Source organism: Chiroxiphia lanceolata, chromosome 8 (assembly GCF_009829145.1).
Source record: "Chiroxiphia lanceolata isolate bChiLan1 chromosome 8, bChiLan1.pri, whole genome shotgun sequence".
Taxonomy (NCBI): Eukaryota; Metazoa; Chordata; class Aves; order Passeriformes; family Pipridae; genus Chiroxiphia; species Chiroxiphia lanceolata.
In genome coordinates this window covers 21314082-21333291 of record NC_045644.1, presented here as the reverse complement: position 1 = coordinate 21333291, position 19210 = coordinate 21314082, and the positions used below count along the sequence as shown (strand labels likewise).

Here is a 19210-nt window from a genome sequence, read left to right as displayed (position 1 = left end):
CCAAGTTACTGCAAAGTCTTGATCAGAATACAGTGAGCAAAGGGAAGTGTGTTGAGGTATATGTCACCTATTGCACGTTCTGTACCCTTGGAATAAACATAAGCAATGACTGCTGCTAATCATTTACTCTTCTGTGTGTTTTAGTGAACAGACTGGCCCGCTCCAAGTACTGCTGAGCCAGGAGGTACCACTGGAACCCAACAAAGAAGTGGAATTTGGGTCCAGTTCTTTCTTCCACCCACCTGCTTCCTGCCATGAATTGCACTCATCATTATATCCAGAGTCTTCCTCCTTGCCCCCTTCTGAAAGCAATCCATCCAACAGGATCTCTCCAAACTTCCAGTCTGCTTCTGCTGATTTTCATGACCAAGTTCCCTCTTTTCCCTATAGGCAAGGGTTGGCAGAGAGGTCTGCAAGAACTGAGAATGATGCCCACAATAGTGGGGAATTTGCTGACACCACAGCCACAGGGCCAAAAGACTATAGGGAATGCTGTAGTAGCAGCAAGTTAGAAGAGGTTCATAACATAACACCTATTCTCTCACCTCAGTACAAGTCCAAGGCTAACACAATAACCTCTGGGTCTTTACCTACACTGTTTCCTTGTCCACATCCTCCGCAAGCAGCATCTCCTGAAAAGGACAGCCAGCACAGTCCTTGTTCCAAACTTGCCAGCTCTCCAGTGCGACCCAGCATTGATCATTTAGGGGCCTATCATGCAATGACCCCTGCAACTTCATCCCCTACACAGCAGTGCTCCTCGGATCCTTTGCAGAAAACAAATAAGTACTCCAGAGCAAACAGTCATGAGATTTTATTACCCTCACAGGGTGAATATGGCACAGCAGAAGGTTGCAAATCTGAGGCTTTTAGTACAAAGGGACATGTTCGCTCCTTGGCGGAGCAGTTTCAGAAAATGCATGCGGTCTCCCAGAGAAAAGGTACTCATGAAAAAGGCTGGATTGCTGCAGTGTGTCAGGATGAGAAGTCTCCAAAGTTAACACAAAAATCTTTCATCTACCCTTCATCCTCTGGTTACAGACAGCTAATCCATCAAAACCAAGAAAACAAAAACCAGTCTTCTGAAAAATTATACTCAACTGTGGATATTAGGGACGGGGTAGTTTCTTTGCAGGGTTTTAGTGCCCAGCATGTTGCTTCTAAGAGTATTTGTTCTCACAGTGAAGAGCTGTGTAGAAGAGGTGGACAGAATATAGCAGACCCTGCACCCTGCATGGAAAGGCACTGTCATGATGGAGGAATGAAAGAGGTGGATGATGGATCTACTGGTAGCATGGTTGCCTCTATGCCTGTGGACCGTTGGGTGAATAATGTTACTAGGTATTACAGTTCTCAGAAGGCTAATAAGAATACTGAATGGCTTCCTGTACCTGGGAGGAGTCCACTCCTTTCTGATCAGAGAGCAGTTGGAGATGACTTGAGCAGGATCCCAGTACATCTGCATCCACAATGGAATCAAGACACAGAACAGGAGCTTTCAGAACTGGAATCCCTCTATCAGACTAGTCTGCAGGCATCTCAGGCCACTAGGCCTTTCTTGGGAAGACAGGACAGTGCTAGGTATCCATTTGATCAATCAGGTAAGAACGATGCAGCTGTTTTTCTTGGTTGACCTGCCTATGTACTCCAATATGGGTGCAGATATATTTTTCCAGTTGATTTAGTTAAATGGGCATTACTTTGTGCACAGATGCGGAAAAATTCAGGTTGTAGACTCTGAAAACCTTCCAGCTAAGTAGAGAAAGCAGTGTGATCGTACTGCCTGGGGAGGCTACAGAGTAGCTGTTGGTCTTGGCAAATGGAGAGCAACATCTGTTAAGAGTAACATAATTGATGTTGTTTTCAAGTAGGGAGCTAGCTGCTTATGTCAGCTGCTAAATTTTGCTGTTTGAAAGTTTTGCATCACCTCTGGAATTTATTAAACTGTTTCTATGCCTGAAATTAACATTCTCCACATCTGTGAATTTTAACTGATTGTACTGTATTCAAGAATTTAGTCTGTACCTGGTTCAGGGGGAATAACTTTTAAAAGTGTTTCTAGATCTATGAGAGCTGAACCTGTGTTTTGCTAAGGACTACCTGCTTTAAGTTCTGGAAAATTACTTGCGAAAGCAGCACTACAGATACATGACCTGCACTAAGATCCATGAAACCCTGTGGATTAGTTGGTGCCGAAAGAAAATGAAAAGATTCTGTTGGTGAGGTCATCCAGCTGTTGCTAGAGACATTCAATTAGAGTCTGAGGACAGCAGTCTGGTTCCACTTAAGCTGATCTAATCTCCTGCCTGAGATAGAGCAACCTTGTTTCTCTGCTTAGCACAAGTGAAGCAAATTTCCTTATAATCTCTGTCATAGTATTAAAGCTATGAATTTTCTGGTTAAATACAGTGCAGCCTGAAATTGGATGGGTGGGTACCAAAGTGATACAGATACAGCTGTAGAAATATTATATATATTGCAATGCATACGCAAGACAGGTTTTGCCCTGCCCTGCACCCATGGATGTGGAGCCTCCCTCATTCCTGGCAATGTCAGACCTGGCTGTGACCAGAGTGAGTACTGCAGTAAACTCTTGAACAGGTTTTTGTTCAACAGCTTGAGTTTTCTCTGGAACTTTCTTGTCTTGCAGTCCACTCACAGACCATTTGAGACATCGAAATGTGACTATTTCCCATTCGTTGTCCTTTTGGTTTTCTTTCAGAGTTAGGCAGGATCTGACCTCACAGGTTTGCAGGTGCTCTCTTGCATAGGCTTGAATCAGAAGGTCTTTTATGTTCCTACTGGTTGACTGATTATGGAAGTTCTTTCTGGAAATCTACCGTGATAAAGCCCAGTTGCTTTAGTGTTAGCTGGAACTTCAGAGTTCTGTTATCAGATGTGCCATTTCTCATACCAGCTCTTCTTGTCTATTTTCCCACTACGTGTATGAGGGTTGTGAGATATGGATATTCTTCAAAAGTGAAGCGTGTGTTTGAGACCTTTACTTCTGGTTTGCTGTGACTTTCAGTTTCTTCCTAAGTTCTGCAAATTCTATATAAAACTGAAAAGTTTGAACCAATGCATCTACTGTGATGAACTGGATGAAAGTCACCTGAGTTAGGTCTATGACAGCTCTTTCTTGCTTTTAACTTGGATTACCTAATCATTTGCAAATGCTGTTGAAATTTTCTGACCCATGTCAACTGGTTTTGTCAGACCTTTACATTCAGAATCATGGTGAAAATGCCTGTATTTCTTTAGTGGAGCCTTACAGCAGAGTTAAAGCCAAGACCTTGCTCCTCCAAGTGCAGTACCTCAATGCAGAAAAGGTGTCATTATCAGTACATCACCTTTTTTCCTTTACAGTGAGATTCCCTGTGACAGTCTTTATTAGGCCGTTGATGTACCTGTCTGTTCCATGAGAAATTTTAGGGTTGTAACTGGTTGACGAGGATTGCAGTGAAGTGATTGTAGCAATCCTAGTTAAAAATAACACATTTATCTATATAATGAGCACAACTAATGGCTGAGAAACTGTTGCATTGGGTGGGAACAAGCAGGTTACTCTGTGGGGAACCTAAGGCTGACTTGTTTATCCCAAGTAACTTTAGGTAGCTTCCTTCTGGTAGCTGTCCTTTGTCCCTTTAGGCCCCCTAAACAATCTCACCTCTGTATCAAACAAGTGCTGGTGTGCACTTAAATCATTTAACTCTTAAATAGTTCAATTAACTGCTTCCCAGAAGCCTGCAAAAGGGCAAGTGAAGCAGGCATAGTATCCTGATAGACTGTCTCCCGTTGCAGTTTTGGGAGTTAGCTTACGTATTAACGTTCCAAGGATCTCTGACTTCTTGTTCTGTCTGTGTAGTCTGTCTGTCTTTGCTGGTGTCAGACCTAAGGTAGTCAGAAATGTGTCTTAACCTGCAGTCAGGCATTGAATTTAACCATAGTGTTTTCCTTCCCAGTCTCAGTGAACCTGAATGTGAGGAAGCTGCCTGCTACAGCTGGCATGGGGCTCTCGAAAACCCCGACAGCAGAGATCGAGCGCAGTCTGTGTGGATCCACTGTCTCTTCTGTTTCCAAGGTGACATGTTCTTACTTAAGATATGCTAGAGGGGGAAGGGCTTGGCCTATTCAAGAAAGAATTTACAGTGGAAGAAGTGAAATACATTAAGATTCTTTTTCTTTTTTTTGGGGGGGAGAAACTATTTGAGTAACTGGCAGTTACATATCAGCGCCTGTATATGAAGACATGAAAGTATTTTCAAGGGGAAGAGGCATTTCCTGTAATATTTCCATACTCAATAGCAGGAGTTTAAATGGTCTTCCTTTTACAGGACAAAGGAAAAGAAAAAGGGAATTAACATTTCCCTTGCTAACATAAGATTAACAAGCTTCCAGTGCTCATCAAATAATCCTAGATTTATTTTTTTTTGTTATGAGATGACTGTAGTACTTTATCATAAGATATCTCTCAGCTGCAGCCGTGATTATCTTTCCTGGGGCAGTGCCTTGTAGCAGCAGTCAGTCCTTTAGGTAGATTCATTACAGTAGAGACATTTTGTCCTGGCTGTAGATACTTATAAAAGAGTGAATCTCAGGCAAGTCAATCAGTATATAATTATTAACGGAAGAAAGATTAAGGAGTAATATTTTTATTCACCAGATCCAAACAGACCCATTTATTTTAAGTTTCTAAGGTAGTACCTAAAAGAAGGATTTAAAAAAAAATAAAAAAATAAAAGGTCATGGAATATCATTGAAGTATATTGTTAGATTTCTATCATCTCTTCCCTAAATTATTATACAAAATTGATATTATGGAGAACCTTTTCTGAAATGTGTGATATTGTCTGCAGGTCACATATTCCCGAGAACATAGCAGGGAATCAGAAGAAGAGGAAATATACAGTGCAGAGAATTTCCGTCGCATTGCTCGCAGTCTCAGTGGGACAGTTATCTCAAACAGAGAAGAGACCTTGGTCTCTTCTCACAGTTTTGTAAGTAGAATGATGTGCATCTTTCCAAAGAGCCATCATCTGTGTATAAAGTTGGTGTTTTCTCTGTCTGCATTTAGTAGTTAACTAACAAGACAGCAGACAGTGGATAATAAGCTGCTACGAAAGCACGTATTTTTTGTTGTGTCTTTGGAAGAAGAATAAACTTTTATTTAACTAACAAAGCCATCTTCTTCAGGTGTCGTTGCAGAGTAGTAGCTGCTACAGCTGGTGGCTAACATTACTTGTCAGTATACAAAAATACCCAGTATAAACTCTTTTTCAGTTGACTTAAAGTATTTTTAAGAAAGCTTCTCATATACCTATAATTTAAAAACCTTAATAATTTAAATAGCCTTGTGAAAGTTTCTCCTCTCTTATGGGTATATTCAGCAAGTAGCATTTTTAGAGAGTAAAAGTAAGCTCTAAAGGGGAGACAATTCAAGACTTGGTACATAAAATGCAGACATACAGGAAGTAACTAAAAATAAGGAGATTGATTGTTCCTTTGTCCTCTCTGTTAAGTAGTCTTAGATGCAAGTTAAAACTGTCAGTAAGGAAAACAATAATAGAGTGTTTAGCAACATAGCCAGATATAATGTGACATTTTGACTTGGACTGAATTTTTTACAAACTGTATTTAAGATTTATTTATTTTTATTAACTGTATTAATAAGTGTAGAAGAGTCTCAGTTGCCAAATCAGTTATTTAAATGGGTTGGTGCAATTGCACCTTTCTGCTGTGTACCACAAACTAAGAACATGTCGACTTCTGAGTGTTTGCTCCTCAGTGTGCTTTAGTTAAGGGCTTTAACACATACCTGGAGGTGCTGGCAGAAGCAGTTACAAATCCATGGTGTCCAAGACCCACCCTCTCTGCTGGAGGTTTTTATTCCCACAACACAGGCAACCAATGGGATGGCTGTCTGTTACTACTCTTCAAGTTAACACTGGGCTCAAGTCTGTCATGGTTGGTTATTCAGCCATCCCTGCTTTTTGGGGCAGGTACCTCCTAACAGAGTGAAACAGCACAGCAAAGGTAAATACTTCAGCTGCAACAGGTAAATCTGTTTACAGTCTGGAATCAGAGCTTTCAGGAAAGCCTGCTAGAAAATAGGAAGGAAGGATCAGCAATATTCTTACTTCATGGCTTGTATAGCTTGCCAGTTCCAATGCTGATTGGCCTGCCATTGTTTTGTGGATTCAGTTTGTGAATCAAACCTCCAGAAATGGTTTGTGTTTGTTTTGGCTTTTTCTCTTTGGTTCCAGTCAAATGATCCTAAGTAGCCCACCACTGCACTAAGAGCCTTACTGGATTGATGCAGTTTTTATTTGTCTGTCCTTTTCACACACAGATGCATGTTTTTGTTCTGGTGACTCATCCCTTTCTTCCTTGGATCAACACCGTCTTTGCTTGATTCAACCCAACTCTGTGTTTACTCATCATTTTATGTTCTGTTCTTCTCCTTTCTCATTTTATAAAAGGAAGCACCAAATACGAGGAAAATGCCAGTGGACACCAGCCACCGTTCTTCCAGCTCCACTTCCCTTCCTTTCCCCCATGATCCTCCTGTATTTCCCTTTGATCCCCAGCACAACCCAAACCAGGTGCAACACCCACCCCCTGATGTACTGATGCCCAGCATGGTGGGCAAGGCACGTAAACTGTCAGGTAATCACAGGACTTTTCATCCTTCTTCATGATCAGAAATTTTGCTGAAATACAGCTCTTCAGTTCTTGTCTTTCATAATGGAGTTTCGCCATCTGCATAATTCCTCCAGAGATCTGGGAGGACAAATCACGTGTCTTCTCTGCCCTTTGGAGTTTTTCTGTGGTTCTGTGCTAAATGTGCATAACCAAACCCAGTAATCTTTATGGAAACATCATGATGACCTTATAAAAAAATTGTATTAATATTTTTGTGAAGTGTTTTCTCTACTGTAAAAGTAGCAGTAAGACCCACCACCTTCTTACCATGTGTGAGAGTACTTCCACAAGCTACTCATTCCTGCAAATCACACATGTAGTTGTGCCAGTAGAAATAACTAATTCCTGCATGAGAATTATTTTCCCTGTAACAGCATCAAAACCAGTTTGATCTACCAGCCTTGAAATGTTTCTTTGGGTCCTCCGTGATGACACAAGGGGCTAGGAAAGAAATCTGAAGTCTGTGACAACAGCTGCGGTAGGATAAGGAGGAAATGCAGTGAGGAAAATGAATGGTAGAAAGGGTGCAGCTATGTTTTATTCAGAATTGCATGTCAGCCAGTAACTGGATATATTGGTCATTTCGTTGTTCTTCTGTCACCTGCTGGCGGCTGCTGAAAATTCTGAGAGGATGAAATAAAAAATATAACTAAGCAAACTTTTTTTTTTCTTCAGGAGATCAGAAGAACATCATCCAGAAACTTTTGGTTGTGCCTGACAGGAGTGAAGCTTTCCAAGGTGAAGACAACCCAGGTGTGGCACTGAGCTATGGGAGTCTCCCTTGTGCACCCAAAAGCACCCTTTCCCAGGGGCAAAAGCCTCTTGTTAATCTGCATTTAGGAGCTGGAGCATCAAGTGTCTCTGGCCATTGGCTGAACACAGGTTACCCTGCCAGGCAAACAGCCACGTTACCAGATAAACGAACAACACTCTGGGGAAAACATGCTGGCCAGCCAGGCAAGAATTTACAGGAAGGCTTCCTCCAGCAGCCTTCCCAACATCAAATGCATGAATCTTACACCATGGGTTGCAGGCTACCAGCCAGCACAGACTACAGCACTTTAAGAATACCACGTGAGCCTTCTTGGGATCCCGGTGCCTCCCAAGGTTGCCCTGTGCCCCCTTCTTGTGTTAAGGCCCCGGGTCCAAGGAGAGTTGATATGCCTCCAGAGGAAGACTGGCGGCAGAACAGCTACACCCCTCAGCCTGGCAGAAGGCGAATGCTGCCAATGCATGTGATGGATGGGACTTTTTCTTCTGCTTCAGAGGCACACAGAAATATGCTGGCTCGAGCAGCAGCAGCTACTGGCACCATGCAGAATAATGGCTGGTGAGATCCTGTCCACTCCATGTGCCCTAAATAACCTGCTCTGGGAATGGACTGTAGCTGTTGCCAGAGCATGGATTGCGTGGAGACAGGAAACTCTTTCAGTCAGTATCTGTGCCAGTTTTGTCTTAAAATGTAGCTATACAATCTGTGGAAACTAATTGCACTGTATTTTGTTTCTGACACTACTGAACTGCTGTCTGGATGGGGAATCTTAGCTATTCTAGTCCTGGCCTGTCCTAGCAAACAAGTGCTATAGGAATGGTGAGCTTCAGGGGCATTGGTTTACGGGTAAGTTCAGAAATGCGCGCATGTTTTGAAGGAAGACGGCAACTAACAAAAGGACATTTTTAAGGACTCTTTTTCATGAAATGTAGCTTTGGTAAATTCTTCACATAAAACCCCCAATCCTTTTGTTTTCTTCTCCTTCATCTTCTCCCGTTCCTTCCTGAGGAAAAAAAAACTGACCCACCTTCCAGGTTCCAGTAAATCTGTACTTGGCAGGTGGCAGTTAGTAAAGCACAGTTAGTAAAGCAAACCCACTTTTCAGTGTGCTGAGATCTCGTGCAGAGATCACAGGTGTAGTTGCTGCAGAGGAAGTGGCAGGGAGACATTCATCAGTAAACCCCGATTTTCCCCACTTCCTTAAGGCAAACTAACAATGCTTCGAGCAGAAAAGACTGTTAATGCTGCACGCTTAATTACACCAATGTAAACACAGAATAAGTTTAACTATTTTAGTGTCAAACATACTTGCTTTTGTAAGTATTTTTCAAATAAATCTATGAAAATAGTTCTATTTACCTGTCTGTGTATGAGCTTTCTTTGCTGTTTAGCTTTACTCACCAGTTGACCTGAAACTTTTGCTTTATTTTCTTACATGTGAACAAACATGAGTCAATTGTTCATTCTAGTTCATTAACAAAATTTATGTAATACAGACTTAGATTGGAAGACATGCCTAATTTTGACTCTAGACTTGATGTTTCGTTACTACTCAGCACTTAAATTTTCCCTCATAATGGACAGTAGTTAACAGTGTCCTTTGAAAAGTATTTTGAGACCTCTTGTTTGAGGGGAAACTACAGCATCTATGCCAGATGGTAGTGTATGCAGATACACAGAAAAATCATTAGAAATTATTAGTGTAATGAGAAGTGTCATTTTAATCACACTTGTGCCCCTGCTCCTGCAAACGCTTTCAGGTGTGTTGGTTACGAGGTATTTAGAAGCGTGGAGGGTTCTGTTGATGCTCCTCCTGGGACACGCCTCTGTCGGGAGCGGGGCTGGAGCCCGCGGAAGGGCTGCCCTGCCCTCTAGTGCTCGGCGCGCCTCCTGCGCTACCTCACCTGAGGGGCTCCGCGCTCGTTTCATGCTTTGCACTTCAGGGCTTGATGGAATTTCATCAGTGTAATTTCTCAGTTTCTTGTTTCTGAAGAGTTGCTGTTGTATCTGTTACTGTTGCAATCTCATGTAACTACATCGTGGGAAATTGCGTTTTACCTTTGGGATTATCTTGCACACTTCTTTGTACTTAACTGCCCCTCTAGCAGTGGTTACCAGGACAAAGCACTCTGTTCTTCCACCCCTCCATTCCTAAAAAGCTCTCATGACTTTTGACTTTTTCTCGTGATGGTTTTGCCAATTTAATAATATGAAACTTTAAAATACTGATTTTTAAAATATAAACAATTGGAGTATTATTTACTTGAAACAACTATTTGATTGAGGTTTGTCTCACACCATAGCCAACTGGTAAGTTTCTAGCCATAGAAATTATGGCTTTAGGAAGCGACTGGAATGAAGGGTTGATGTTTAGACAGAAGCATTGCTGTTGACATTTTTTCTCTCTCTCACTGGTAGAAGGATACTATTGGAGCAAAGGAAATCTGGGCAGAAGCAGCCTCTGTTTGTTTTCAGCTTTTTGATACCTTCAGCAGTTGGTGAAAGGTACCATAGCCCCAGGATGCAAATGAGGACGTGAATAAGTATTTGATGCTTTGTTTGACTACAGCTCTAAAAAATTCAGGTTGCCGAGTGAGACTTAAGTAATCTTGATTATCTAAAAGAATAAGCTGCCAAAATAAAGTAAAAAGTCACCTCTTTAAGAATCAATATAGAATATGAAACTTTTGCAAATGCAATATGCATGCTTAGATTGATTTATTATATCCTAGTGACCGGGAAGGAGAGGAAGTGTCCTTCCGTAAAGCTCTGCAGAATAATTCTGAATTGATAGAACTCAGTAGTGGCATCCAAGTTGGCTTTTTAAGGCTTTATTCCATTAATATACTTCTAGCTACTCTGTTTCAAAACTGTTTTGTAAATGTACTGTGTATATCAATCACTGTGACGTGAACCAGAGGCCTGAAAAGGAAAAGCGGGGTCCATACGGAGAATGTGTTAGTACATCTGAAGAGAAACAAACTGAAGTACATTCAACAATAAATTTAACATGGGAGAAAATGTGAAACTGGAAAAATACTTCATCTTCAGTTTATGCCTGCAAATCTTAGTGAGGTCAGTAAGTTAATATTTACTTGGTAATTCACTTGACTAACTGCTAACTTGCAAGTCTTTTCAGTGATATTTATAGGTTATTTAAACCCTAGAAAAATCAATTATGTAGTAGTTTAATATCTCCTTAAAGTTTCCTGTTGGAAGGTTGAGGAGTGAGTTTCCACAAGGAATTCAACAGCTATTTAGAAGTCTTAAGAGTTTGTAAGCTTTAATGCAATATAACCTTTTCTTTGTAAAATGCCTGTCACTGGCTGCAGAGCATGTTACTAGATGGAGTTAAGTGAAAAGAACACAGTACACACTGAAATTTACCTTTTGAAAATAACTTAATTTCAGTTCTCCTAAAAATAAAATTCATATTCCCTGCTTATATGATCTCTCATTGTGTTTGTAATATGCATTTAGACCTGACTCTAGGGGGCAAAAAAGAGGAATAATAAAATGAAGAGTAATTTGGTGTCCTAGGAGTAGCAAATTCATGTAAATATGATCCTTCTGTATATGGAAAAGGAACTACCTAGTGCAGTTCCTTCTCTTGAAGGCAACTGAGTTTGTGCATGGTGTTTGTGGAAATCAGGTTCAGACCTGCTGAGCAGCAGATGTGGTCAAATGGAGTGTGTGCTGGAGTGTGCAGCAAAATGTGCCCTGCTTTAGGGAAGTGAAGTGCAAGGGAAGTGCTTGATCCTTTCTAAACAAGGGCTAGTACACCCATGATAAAGTGTGGGGAATTTGGAAAGAGGAAACTGATATTTTCTATGATTTTTCTATGAGATTGGCTTACCAGTGATGGTCGGGTAGCACATAGAAAGTACAGGCAGGATTCCAGAATACTGGCAGTCATGCAGATTTTGCTTCTAATGTCATTTGAGGAGATGGACAAGGGCAGGTGTGTAGGGAGAAGAGAAGAAGGAAAGCAAAAGACAAGAGGGTGGATTGGAATAGGGAGGAACAGATGGGTAGGTGAAGAAGGCAGAATGAAAGGAAATGTGTGCATTACGTATCTCCACTCAAATGTGTCTGTCCTTCCAAGGAACACTCAGTAACTGGTCTAAATTTTCTTTCCTTTTCTCAGTGGATAAATACTTGTGCAGAGAGGATCCTTGCAGTCTGCTACTGAAGCTCTTAAGAAGGGAGGATTGACTGATAGAGAGAGAAGGCAATGTTCTTTATAGCAGTCTTTAGTTATGTTCATGCCATGTGAAATGCAGAAGCACTTACATACCTCTGCTATGTGTATAAATAGACATTGGACAAACAGTGTAGGTTAAGTTAGTGTTTGTGCCAGCCTGGGCAAAGGAAAATGTGCTTGGGTTTTACAAACACCTCGCTGAAGTTAGATGTATGCTGGAGTCTCGTTACCCTGCTGTGTTGTCTCCTGTTTAGCACTATGGGTGGTAAAAAACAAAAGTAGGATGTTTTTATCCATCTATGCCTGCTGCCTCTAGCATTTTATCACTGAACAGTTCAGAACCTTTTCAAGTCTAGTTAGATATCTGTAATGCTTCTTTTAAACTACTTCTTCACCATTGCTATCGTTGATGGAATTACCTTTAATGTTTCAGAAAATGTTTTAGAAAAAGCATCTTAGTCAATTATGGTTTTAGTTCTCTTGCACTACTTCTGGTATCATTTTATATCTGCATCGTTCTTCTAGTTCATGGAAGAAACTTTTTCATCCTTTAAAACCAAAACAGTATAACTTGGAAATGTTTTTAAGATTGATATTTGATTAATGTAAAAGTACCAGCTAAGCCCAGCTATACAGTCACTTCAGAACCCTGAGTATTTTTGCTGGCGTGTTTGTGGAAGCAGATGCAAATGGATGAGTTCAGCTGAAGAAACATAAACTTCCTTATTGGCATCAATAGAATTCTTTTAATGTTCATTCTTGAGTGAGTAAATACTGAATATACTCATGAATAAGAAGATCAAGTATCTGTTTGTAAACTAACTTACAGTAGGTTTGTTGAAAAAGGATTATGTTAAGTTTTGGCTGGCCCAGGCCCAGATGATTCATCAGTGAACCACAGGTTTCAGAAGCTTTGTGTGTGTATATATCACTAATCAAAATAATTTTAAATATGAATACATGAGAAAAATGAGTACAATAAAGCTGAGCTTTGATAATAAATCTAAAATAATTTCATATTGCTAAATTTTAGCTTCTTTACTACTTGGGCACAGTGATTTTGATGGCATTCTAGGGTTATCTGTCATTCCAGGCTTTTACTCAAAATTTATACCAGTTCATTATGTGACTGTCAATTGAGGGAGCTCCAAGCATAGAACTTTCGTTGATTACAAAAAAAAATTTCAAAATCAAACTATTCAAGATTGTCTTAAGTTGCTGAAAGCACATTGAAGCATGAGCATGTTTAACATGTGAAGAGTAAACAGTAGCTGAACAAAATTGACTTACTTTGATTTACAAATTTTGACTTACTAATCTTGAATCAATTGGCTGGAATGCTGCACAAAAGTCTAATTTAACTAATGAATGTATATTTTTACTTCACTCATCTGATAAGGTGTAGGTTGTGAGAGAGATAAATATGACTATAACCTACCATCACAGCTTCTGTACTATTTAAAAAAATCTGTGGGTTCTTTTTGCTATGGAACTACATGTTTTGTTACTTGAAAATCAATTGCTTTCAAATTCCTGTAGGTCCAGTACAGCATACTATGGCTTTTTGTAAAGGTTCAGACTGACTTTTTTGAAGCTATAAAATATGTCAATCAAATGCAAGTGAACATTATACGACAGTTAAGTCAGCTACAAGATTTTAAAGTTGGGTATTTTTAAGTACATTTAAGAAGAAACAACTAATTTTTCATGACACAATGTATTAATTGTTCCTAATAGAATTAAATAATGCATACATTTCTATTTTTTTGTAATTCGGTTAGTTTCTCCAGTTGGATTAAAAAAATCTCAGTTGATATTAAACAACCATTTCAGTGCTCTAGACTGGTTTTGGAAACTGCCCTTAGAGGCTTCAAAGAAGCTATTTAATATAGCAGATATAACAGGTACTTGACCCCTTACTCAAGAGGGAGAGGAAGGTATGGGTGTGGGAGTCTTAACTGATTTTTCACAGTAAATTACTGATTTGAACACAAGGATGTAATTCATGTGAAGAGCTATGTAGTGCAGACCAGAAAATAAAATTGTAATGTCTTCTCATGGTGGGCAGGGGTGGGGGGGAAAACCCATGTCTCTCCAATGGTTTTATAATTTTCTATTTGCATATAAATATGTAGTGGAAAAGCTTTTAAATGTTTATGTGGGGTTATTTTGGGATATCCTTTTCTGCATTCCTTCTTCGTGACCTCAGGTTTGCCCAATTATGAGGGTCATTTTTTGTTCAACCCTTTTTTCAACCCTATCCAGTCCCAATGTAACACTTAATTCTTACTAATACTTAATGGTGTTCTGTCTCAGGAGCTTGAGAAAAGGGTGCAGAGGGGTAAACTGAATGCACAATTGTGCTTTGGCCACGCAGTAACAATGGCCAGATGTGTTTGTGACAAAAGAGTGCATGTACTTTTCAGCAACTGAGTCATCATATATCTGCCTTTTATTGGTTTGTTCCACTCACATTTTCCTTTAAAATTGATTAATGAGATTTCTCCAATCTCTAGGACATCATGTTCATGGATCAACATAGAATCATCAAAGTTAATTAAAAAAAAAAAAAAAGTATCACACTGGTTTATATCATAGTTCCTATTACAGAGCACTAAGGTGGTTGGTTTTTTTTATAAGGTCCTATACACAGACCTGCTTACCTTGAATACTTTGTCAGTTAAGTCTCTTGCTTGTGGAGGCACTGAGGAAATGACAGAACACAAAGGAGGGCAGCAAAAAGCAGAGTGAACTCAATTTTTAGAGTGAGTAGAGGTGACTATTAATACTCTATTAATATCGTCAGGGTAGTAAGATAAATGAAGAGAGGGAATTGCTTGGTCTCAGATGGTAGGAGAAAGAGCAATCGCTTAAGGCTAAGGAAGGAAAAGTTTGAACTAGATAATAAGAGCGGGGGAAGGAATGCTTTAAGAAGAGAAAGTGAGTGATGTTTTGAGGAACCTAAAGAAGAGTTTGAGGTACTGTCACTCCAGAGGTGCGAGATTTAAAATAGTTTGGCCACCTGATGTGGCTGATCGGGTTTGGTATATAAAAATCACCTAAAATTCTGGAGTCAGGTTGGGTTGCTTTAACCTGTTTTTCACAGTTGCGATATGATGCAAGTAATGACTGTGGCCTTGACTAGCTTTTCTAACATAGCCTGTGCTTCCTCAGCCTGTTCAGAGAGTTTATTGGGGAAGGCAGGAAGGGAGTGTGACAGGATAGGCTGTAGTAGTAAAGTAGCTTGTCATTTATACCAGCAACTATCTGATAATTTGGTTTTTGTTCTTCTCTTTTTAAGTCCATGCAGCTTCTTGGTACTGGATGACATTGGCAGTTGGAGTATTACAGTGATAATGATTTCGTGATGCTGGAGAAAATGACTTAAGGCCATGGTTTCAACCTTTTTGAAAGATGCCTTCATATAATAAGATTTGCCATAAAAAAATTACTTGGGAAGCAGGGAAGTCTTATGTCCTCTTCAAAGAAAGTTTTCAAGTATTCTTATTGAAACTCAGTACAGCAACATGTCAAAATGTATTTAAAATAAAACGTGCCTTGTTCTGAAGCAGTCTCACAGTTTATGGCAATCACAATACCATTTCTGGCAATTCAGAAAGAACACTTTCAAACAGTCACTAGTGAGAGTCAATGAAATGGAACAACTTAAAAGTTTTGTCTTCATCTTATTCTCTCCTGCTTATAGCACGTCTTCCCCTCTCAGACCTGGTTTATCTCTGCAAGATTTGCTCTGTGCATCTTTCTCTTGGGATCTGGAATATATCTCTCTCTCCTGTGATTCAATTTCCTTCTTAGTTTTCAAAAAGTTCTTGTTGGGTAATTAGATGATTCTGGGACATTGCATTGTGCCAGTTTTTAAGGTATGTCGCTGTTAGAGTCAGAAGAGACTGTTCTGATCACCCGCCTTCCTGCGAGAGATGGTTACAGAATTTCACACATCCATTTTTATGTCTAACTTCTGCCTCAACTTCAATAAACAGCACTTGTCTGAGACAACAATTTACTAAAATATATTTGCTTCTATACCTTACAGGCCTCAGTCAGGGGAGGTGTCAGAAAAGTCTAGGTTTTCACATAGCACCTTTTCATTTAAACAGCTTTTGCATGCAGCTTCAGCGGGTACTTCTTCGAGATGGAGCAGAAGGAAGTCAAGGATCATCTGCATCCCAAATGGCTCCATTCCCTGTGGTACAGAAGAAGATGGATTGGCTTGATTATTCTGTGTGCTTCTCCTGCTAAATTGTTTCTCCATTATGAAAACAGTTATTTGGAAAGCAGTCCAGTGCTAGCAGCTAGGTAATGGTTTGGAGTGTTCAGTCAGAACAGGAATGAATTAGCTATTTTTCTTTATTTTTTTTTTTTTAATTCAGTGTTAAAATATGTGGAATGGAATGGCCACTTGGTGGCAAAGCTGAACAGGAAGTAAAATGTGACTCAGCTTTTCAGAATTGCTTCTATTTGTCTGGCATTTGTGGGAAACAGGATTAGAAAGGCACACTGACTTCTACCTGCAAGGTCATGTTTGTTTGTAATTGTGTTCCTAATTTTCTATAATCATGCTACTTGTGGTGCTGGTGGAAATTGTTTGATTACTTGAACACAAGATGTATCAAATCAATCATCTTTGCCTTCATCATGAGGTAAATTGGGGCAATGTCAATGCCCCTTCAGAGTCTCTAGCGGATTTGGAGACAATACTACATGAAAAAGCTTCAATGACAAGGTAAAGGGCTTAGGGGGAGAGGGAACTACAGATTCCTGCCTAATGAAGATTTTCATACTGTCCTAATGACAGCGGCACATGCTCTGTATTTTAATGAGGCAAGATAGAATATGTCAGGAAAATGACTATAAAACAGCAAGGTAGCTGTGCTAGCTAACTTCTCTTTCTAGCTGTTAATACAAAAAAAAAAGTCAGATCATTGTTTTTAATGTTTTAAGGAGGTGTGGTTTGTAGGGAGCATAACACCATTTTTTATATCAACCTAATGTATTGGGGGGGGCAGAATTGTGAACCCAGCAAGATCTGATCTATGTGAGTGTTTTCTTCAGGTAATGCCTGGATATAACTGGAAGTGTTTCAGCATGCAGGGCACTGGGTATGCTGCCTAGAGGCTGATAATGTCTCCTTCTGGCACTGCATCATAAGAAAATAATATTGTGCTATGGTTTTTCATCAACCAGAATTCTGACTGCATCAGCCCCTTTTACTTCACACCTCAGGGGACATGGCTACAGGCTCCTGAGGGAAGTGAGCAGCTGAAATAAGTAAGGCATTTCTCTTGCAACTGCACTTAGGTGAGGTTAAGAGGAGATTTCTGACAACACTCAACAAGGTCTCAGGCTCCCTGTGTGTTTGGAACTGTATGGATAAATGAATTTCTTTATAATATGAGAATCTCTTCGCTGTTTCATGCTGTCAGACATTCAAACTGCATTTATTACTGAGCTTCTCTTGATTTTAAATAAGAGACTGAATTTATTACCTGTGCTTCTTGTTCCAGCAGATCTACTTTAATCTAATGCTAAAGTCAATAGGAGGAACATTTACTTCCTTTCATGTCCGTAGTCTCATTCCATACTCTGAGTGGATACATGTCCATGATATTGAAGCAAACGAGATTTTGTCCTATTTAAAAAACAGACCCTTCGAATTGGTTGTACAATGACAGACATTTGCAGAATATGTGGTATAAAGTAGTATTTCCTGCTGCTGGATGGGTTAGTGATTAAATCCAAAATAGCCATCTAGGATTTCTTCCATGATGCTCTAATGTATCCAAGCTCTCTTTTTATGTGCATGCATGTATTTTACTTGTGGATGTAGAATTAGTAGAATTTTGTTTTTTCAAAACTTTGGAGTCTCACAAGTGTCATTAATAAATACCCCAAGGGTTTGTAATTCTTATTCCCTTAAAATTTCCAGTTGCATCTTTGAATGTCTACAGTGATGTTTCATTCAACGTTTCTTGTTGGACTGTCTTGGCTATTGAATAAAAAAAGCAAGGTCAACCCAAGCTCTTGTGTAACACATCAATTTATCAATTTCAGTCTCTTTTTGCTTGAGCCAAAGAGCTTTTCGTGCTTAACGTGGCAGGTCCTCACCTCAGGTGTCATCCTTTTTCCTTGGACCTAAATGGGGCAAGAACCAAGACCTTGCTGGAAACTGTTACCTCTGAGTGGCTTTTATTTCTTAAATTCCTGATTTATTGTATAGAATAGATTGCACAGGTCAGTACAAATAATACATAAGAGCTGTAGGGATAGCTGAAATGCAAAGCAGGAACTCTTCAGATATAGTGCATTTGATTAAATATGGTTATATGTACATGTTTAGATGTTTGATAGATCTGGCTGGATGTGTTGGAAGATACTTAAGTGATGCACAATTTGAACATTTTTGATGTGGGTTTGTTTGTTTGGGCTTTTTGGCTGATTATTGTTTTGTTTATTTGCTTCTGGACTTTTTTTTTGTTTGTTGGGTGATTTTTTTTTGGTTGGTTGGTTTTTTAACCCAGCCAATTTCTGTGATCTCAACTATACTGCCAGTCCAACAACCTGCACTGGTACAACTGGGGATAGACTAAATCAGAGGAGACAGGGTGGGGTTAACTGCTGCTACAAAGGAGAGCAGGAACTAGTTACCTTTTTTTTCATCAGCAAAGTTAAGAGAGAGTAGTCATAATAACCAGATTTGCTTAGATCTAGTACAGTTGTACCAACCTTTCTGCCAAGGCAAAGTCCTGTCTTATACACTGTATGTGGCTGGACCTGTTGCACCAACTTTGCAGGGTTTGTGTGTGACATAAGGGCTGTGATCTGCACTTGCCAGGACCAGGCTCTGGTGCTGAGCGTCTGTCCCGCTGTCTGCCCGGGCGGCTCTGAGGGGGATCGGGGATGAGGAGGGGGCAGCTCCTGCTCTCAATGCTTGTTCAGCTTCAAGCGTGGAGCTGAGTTTGGCTGAACTATCTGGTGCTGGGAGCTTGCTGCAAGCCGTGCCCAGGTTCCTCCTTGAGGGGGGGAATTTCTATTTTCTCCTCTCTGTCCTGTCCTCGGCCCGCCCTGCACCGACAGGTGAGGCCGTGGGGCCCCTTTCAGCCGCGCTGTGGGCGAGAGGCGCCCGCTGAGGGCAGGGGGCCCCCTCCCTCTGTGGTCGTGCCCGGGGGGCACCGAGGGCTTCGCCACCTCACAAAATGGCTCTCCCGGCCCTGCCGCCCCCGGCCCCCGGGGCGGCCCCGCGGAGCTCTCCATGGTGGCCGCCGGCCCTCTCCCGGCGGTGCGGGGTCGCAGGGGGCCGGGCCGCCCGCCGCACCGCCCTCTCAGCCCCGGCCCGCCGCCCGCCCGTGCCGGGGCGGGGGCGCTCCGGACGCCTCACCCGCCTCCTCGTGCAGTGCCGGGAGGCGCCGGGCCGCGTTCCCCGCCCCGCCCCGCGCCGCCGCCCCGGCACGGGCGGGGGAGAGTCGGCGCGGTCCCGGTCGGGGCCGGGAGTCCCGCGCGCTCCCGCGGTGCCC

The 19210-nt window shown here is 41.0% G+C and overlaps 1 protein-coding gene and 1 long non-coding RNA gene across 12 annotated transcripts in view; one reads left to right on the top strand and one right to left on the bottom strand.

The window, feature by feature from the left end:
* The window catches only part of USP54 (ubiquitin specific peptidase 54), a 95844-nt gene extending 87012 nt beyond the window's left edge, over positions 1–8832 (top strand). For 6 of the 10 annotated variants that reach the window (XM_032694460.1, XM_032694455.1, XM_032694458.1 and 3 more), the window contains 5 exons: positions 145–1601; positions 3963–4081; positions 4857–4997; positions 6480–6666; positions 7378–8832. In XM_032694460.1, coding sequence (XP_032550351.1) covers positions 145–1601; positions 3963–4081; positions 4857–4997; positions 6480–6666; positions 7378–8036 — 2563 coding nt within the window. In that variant the 3' untranslated portion in view covers positions 8037–8832. Of the gene's footprint in view, positions 1–144; positions 1602–3962; positions 4082–4856; positions 4998–6479; positions 6667–7377 lie in introns of those variants that run through there. The other 4 variants (XM_032694464.1, XM_032694463.1, XR_004358222.1 and 1 more) reach the window with 3 other exon arrangements.
* A 4925-nt stretch (positions 8833–13757) lies between these two features.
* Positions 13758–18836, bottom strand: LOC116790010. 2 transcript variants are annotated; one of them, XR_004358224.1, is made up of 3 exons: positions 18423–18836; positions 15726–15882; positions 13758–15607 (listed from the first exon to the last, which is right to left on the bottom strand). It is a non-coding gene; the product is annotated as an uncharacterized LOC116790010 (long non-coding RNA). The 2 variants fall into 2 exon arrangements; XR_004358223.1 differs by lacking the exon at positions 18423–18836 and adding an exon at positions 17805–18169.
* Between the last annotated feature and the right edge of the window lie 374 nt (positions 18837–19210).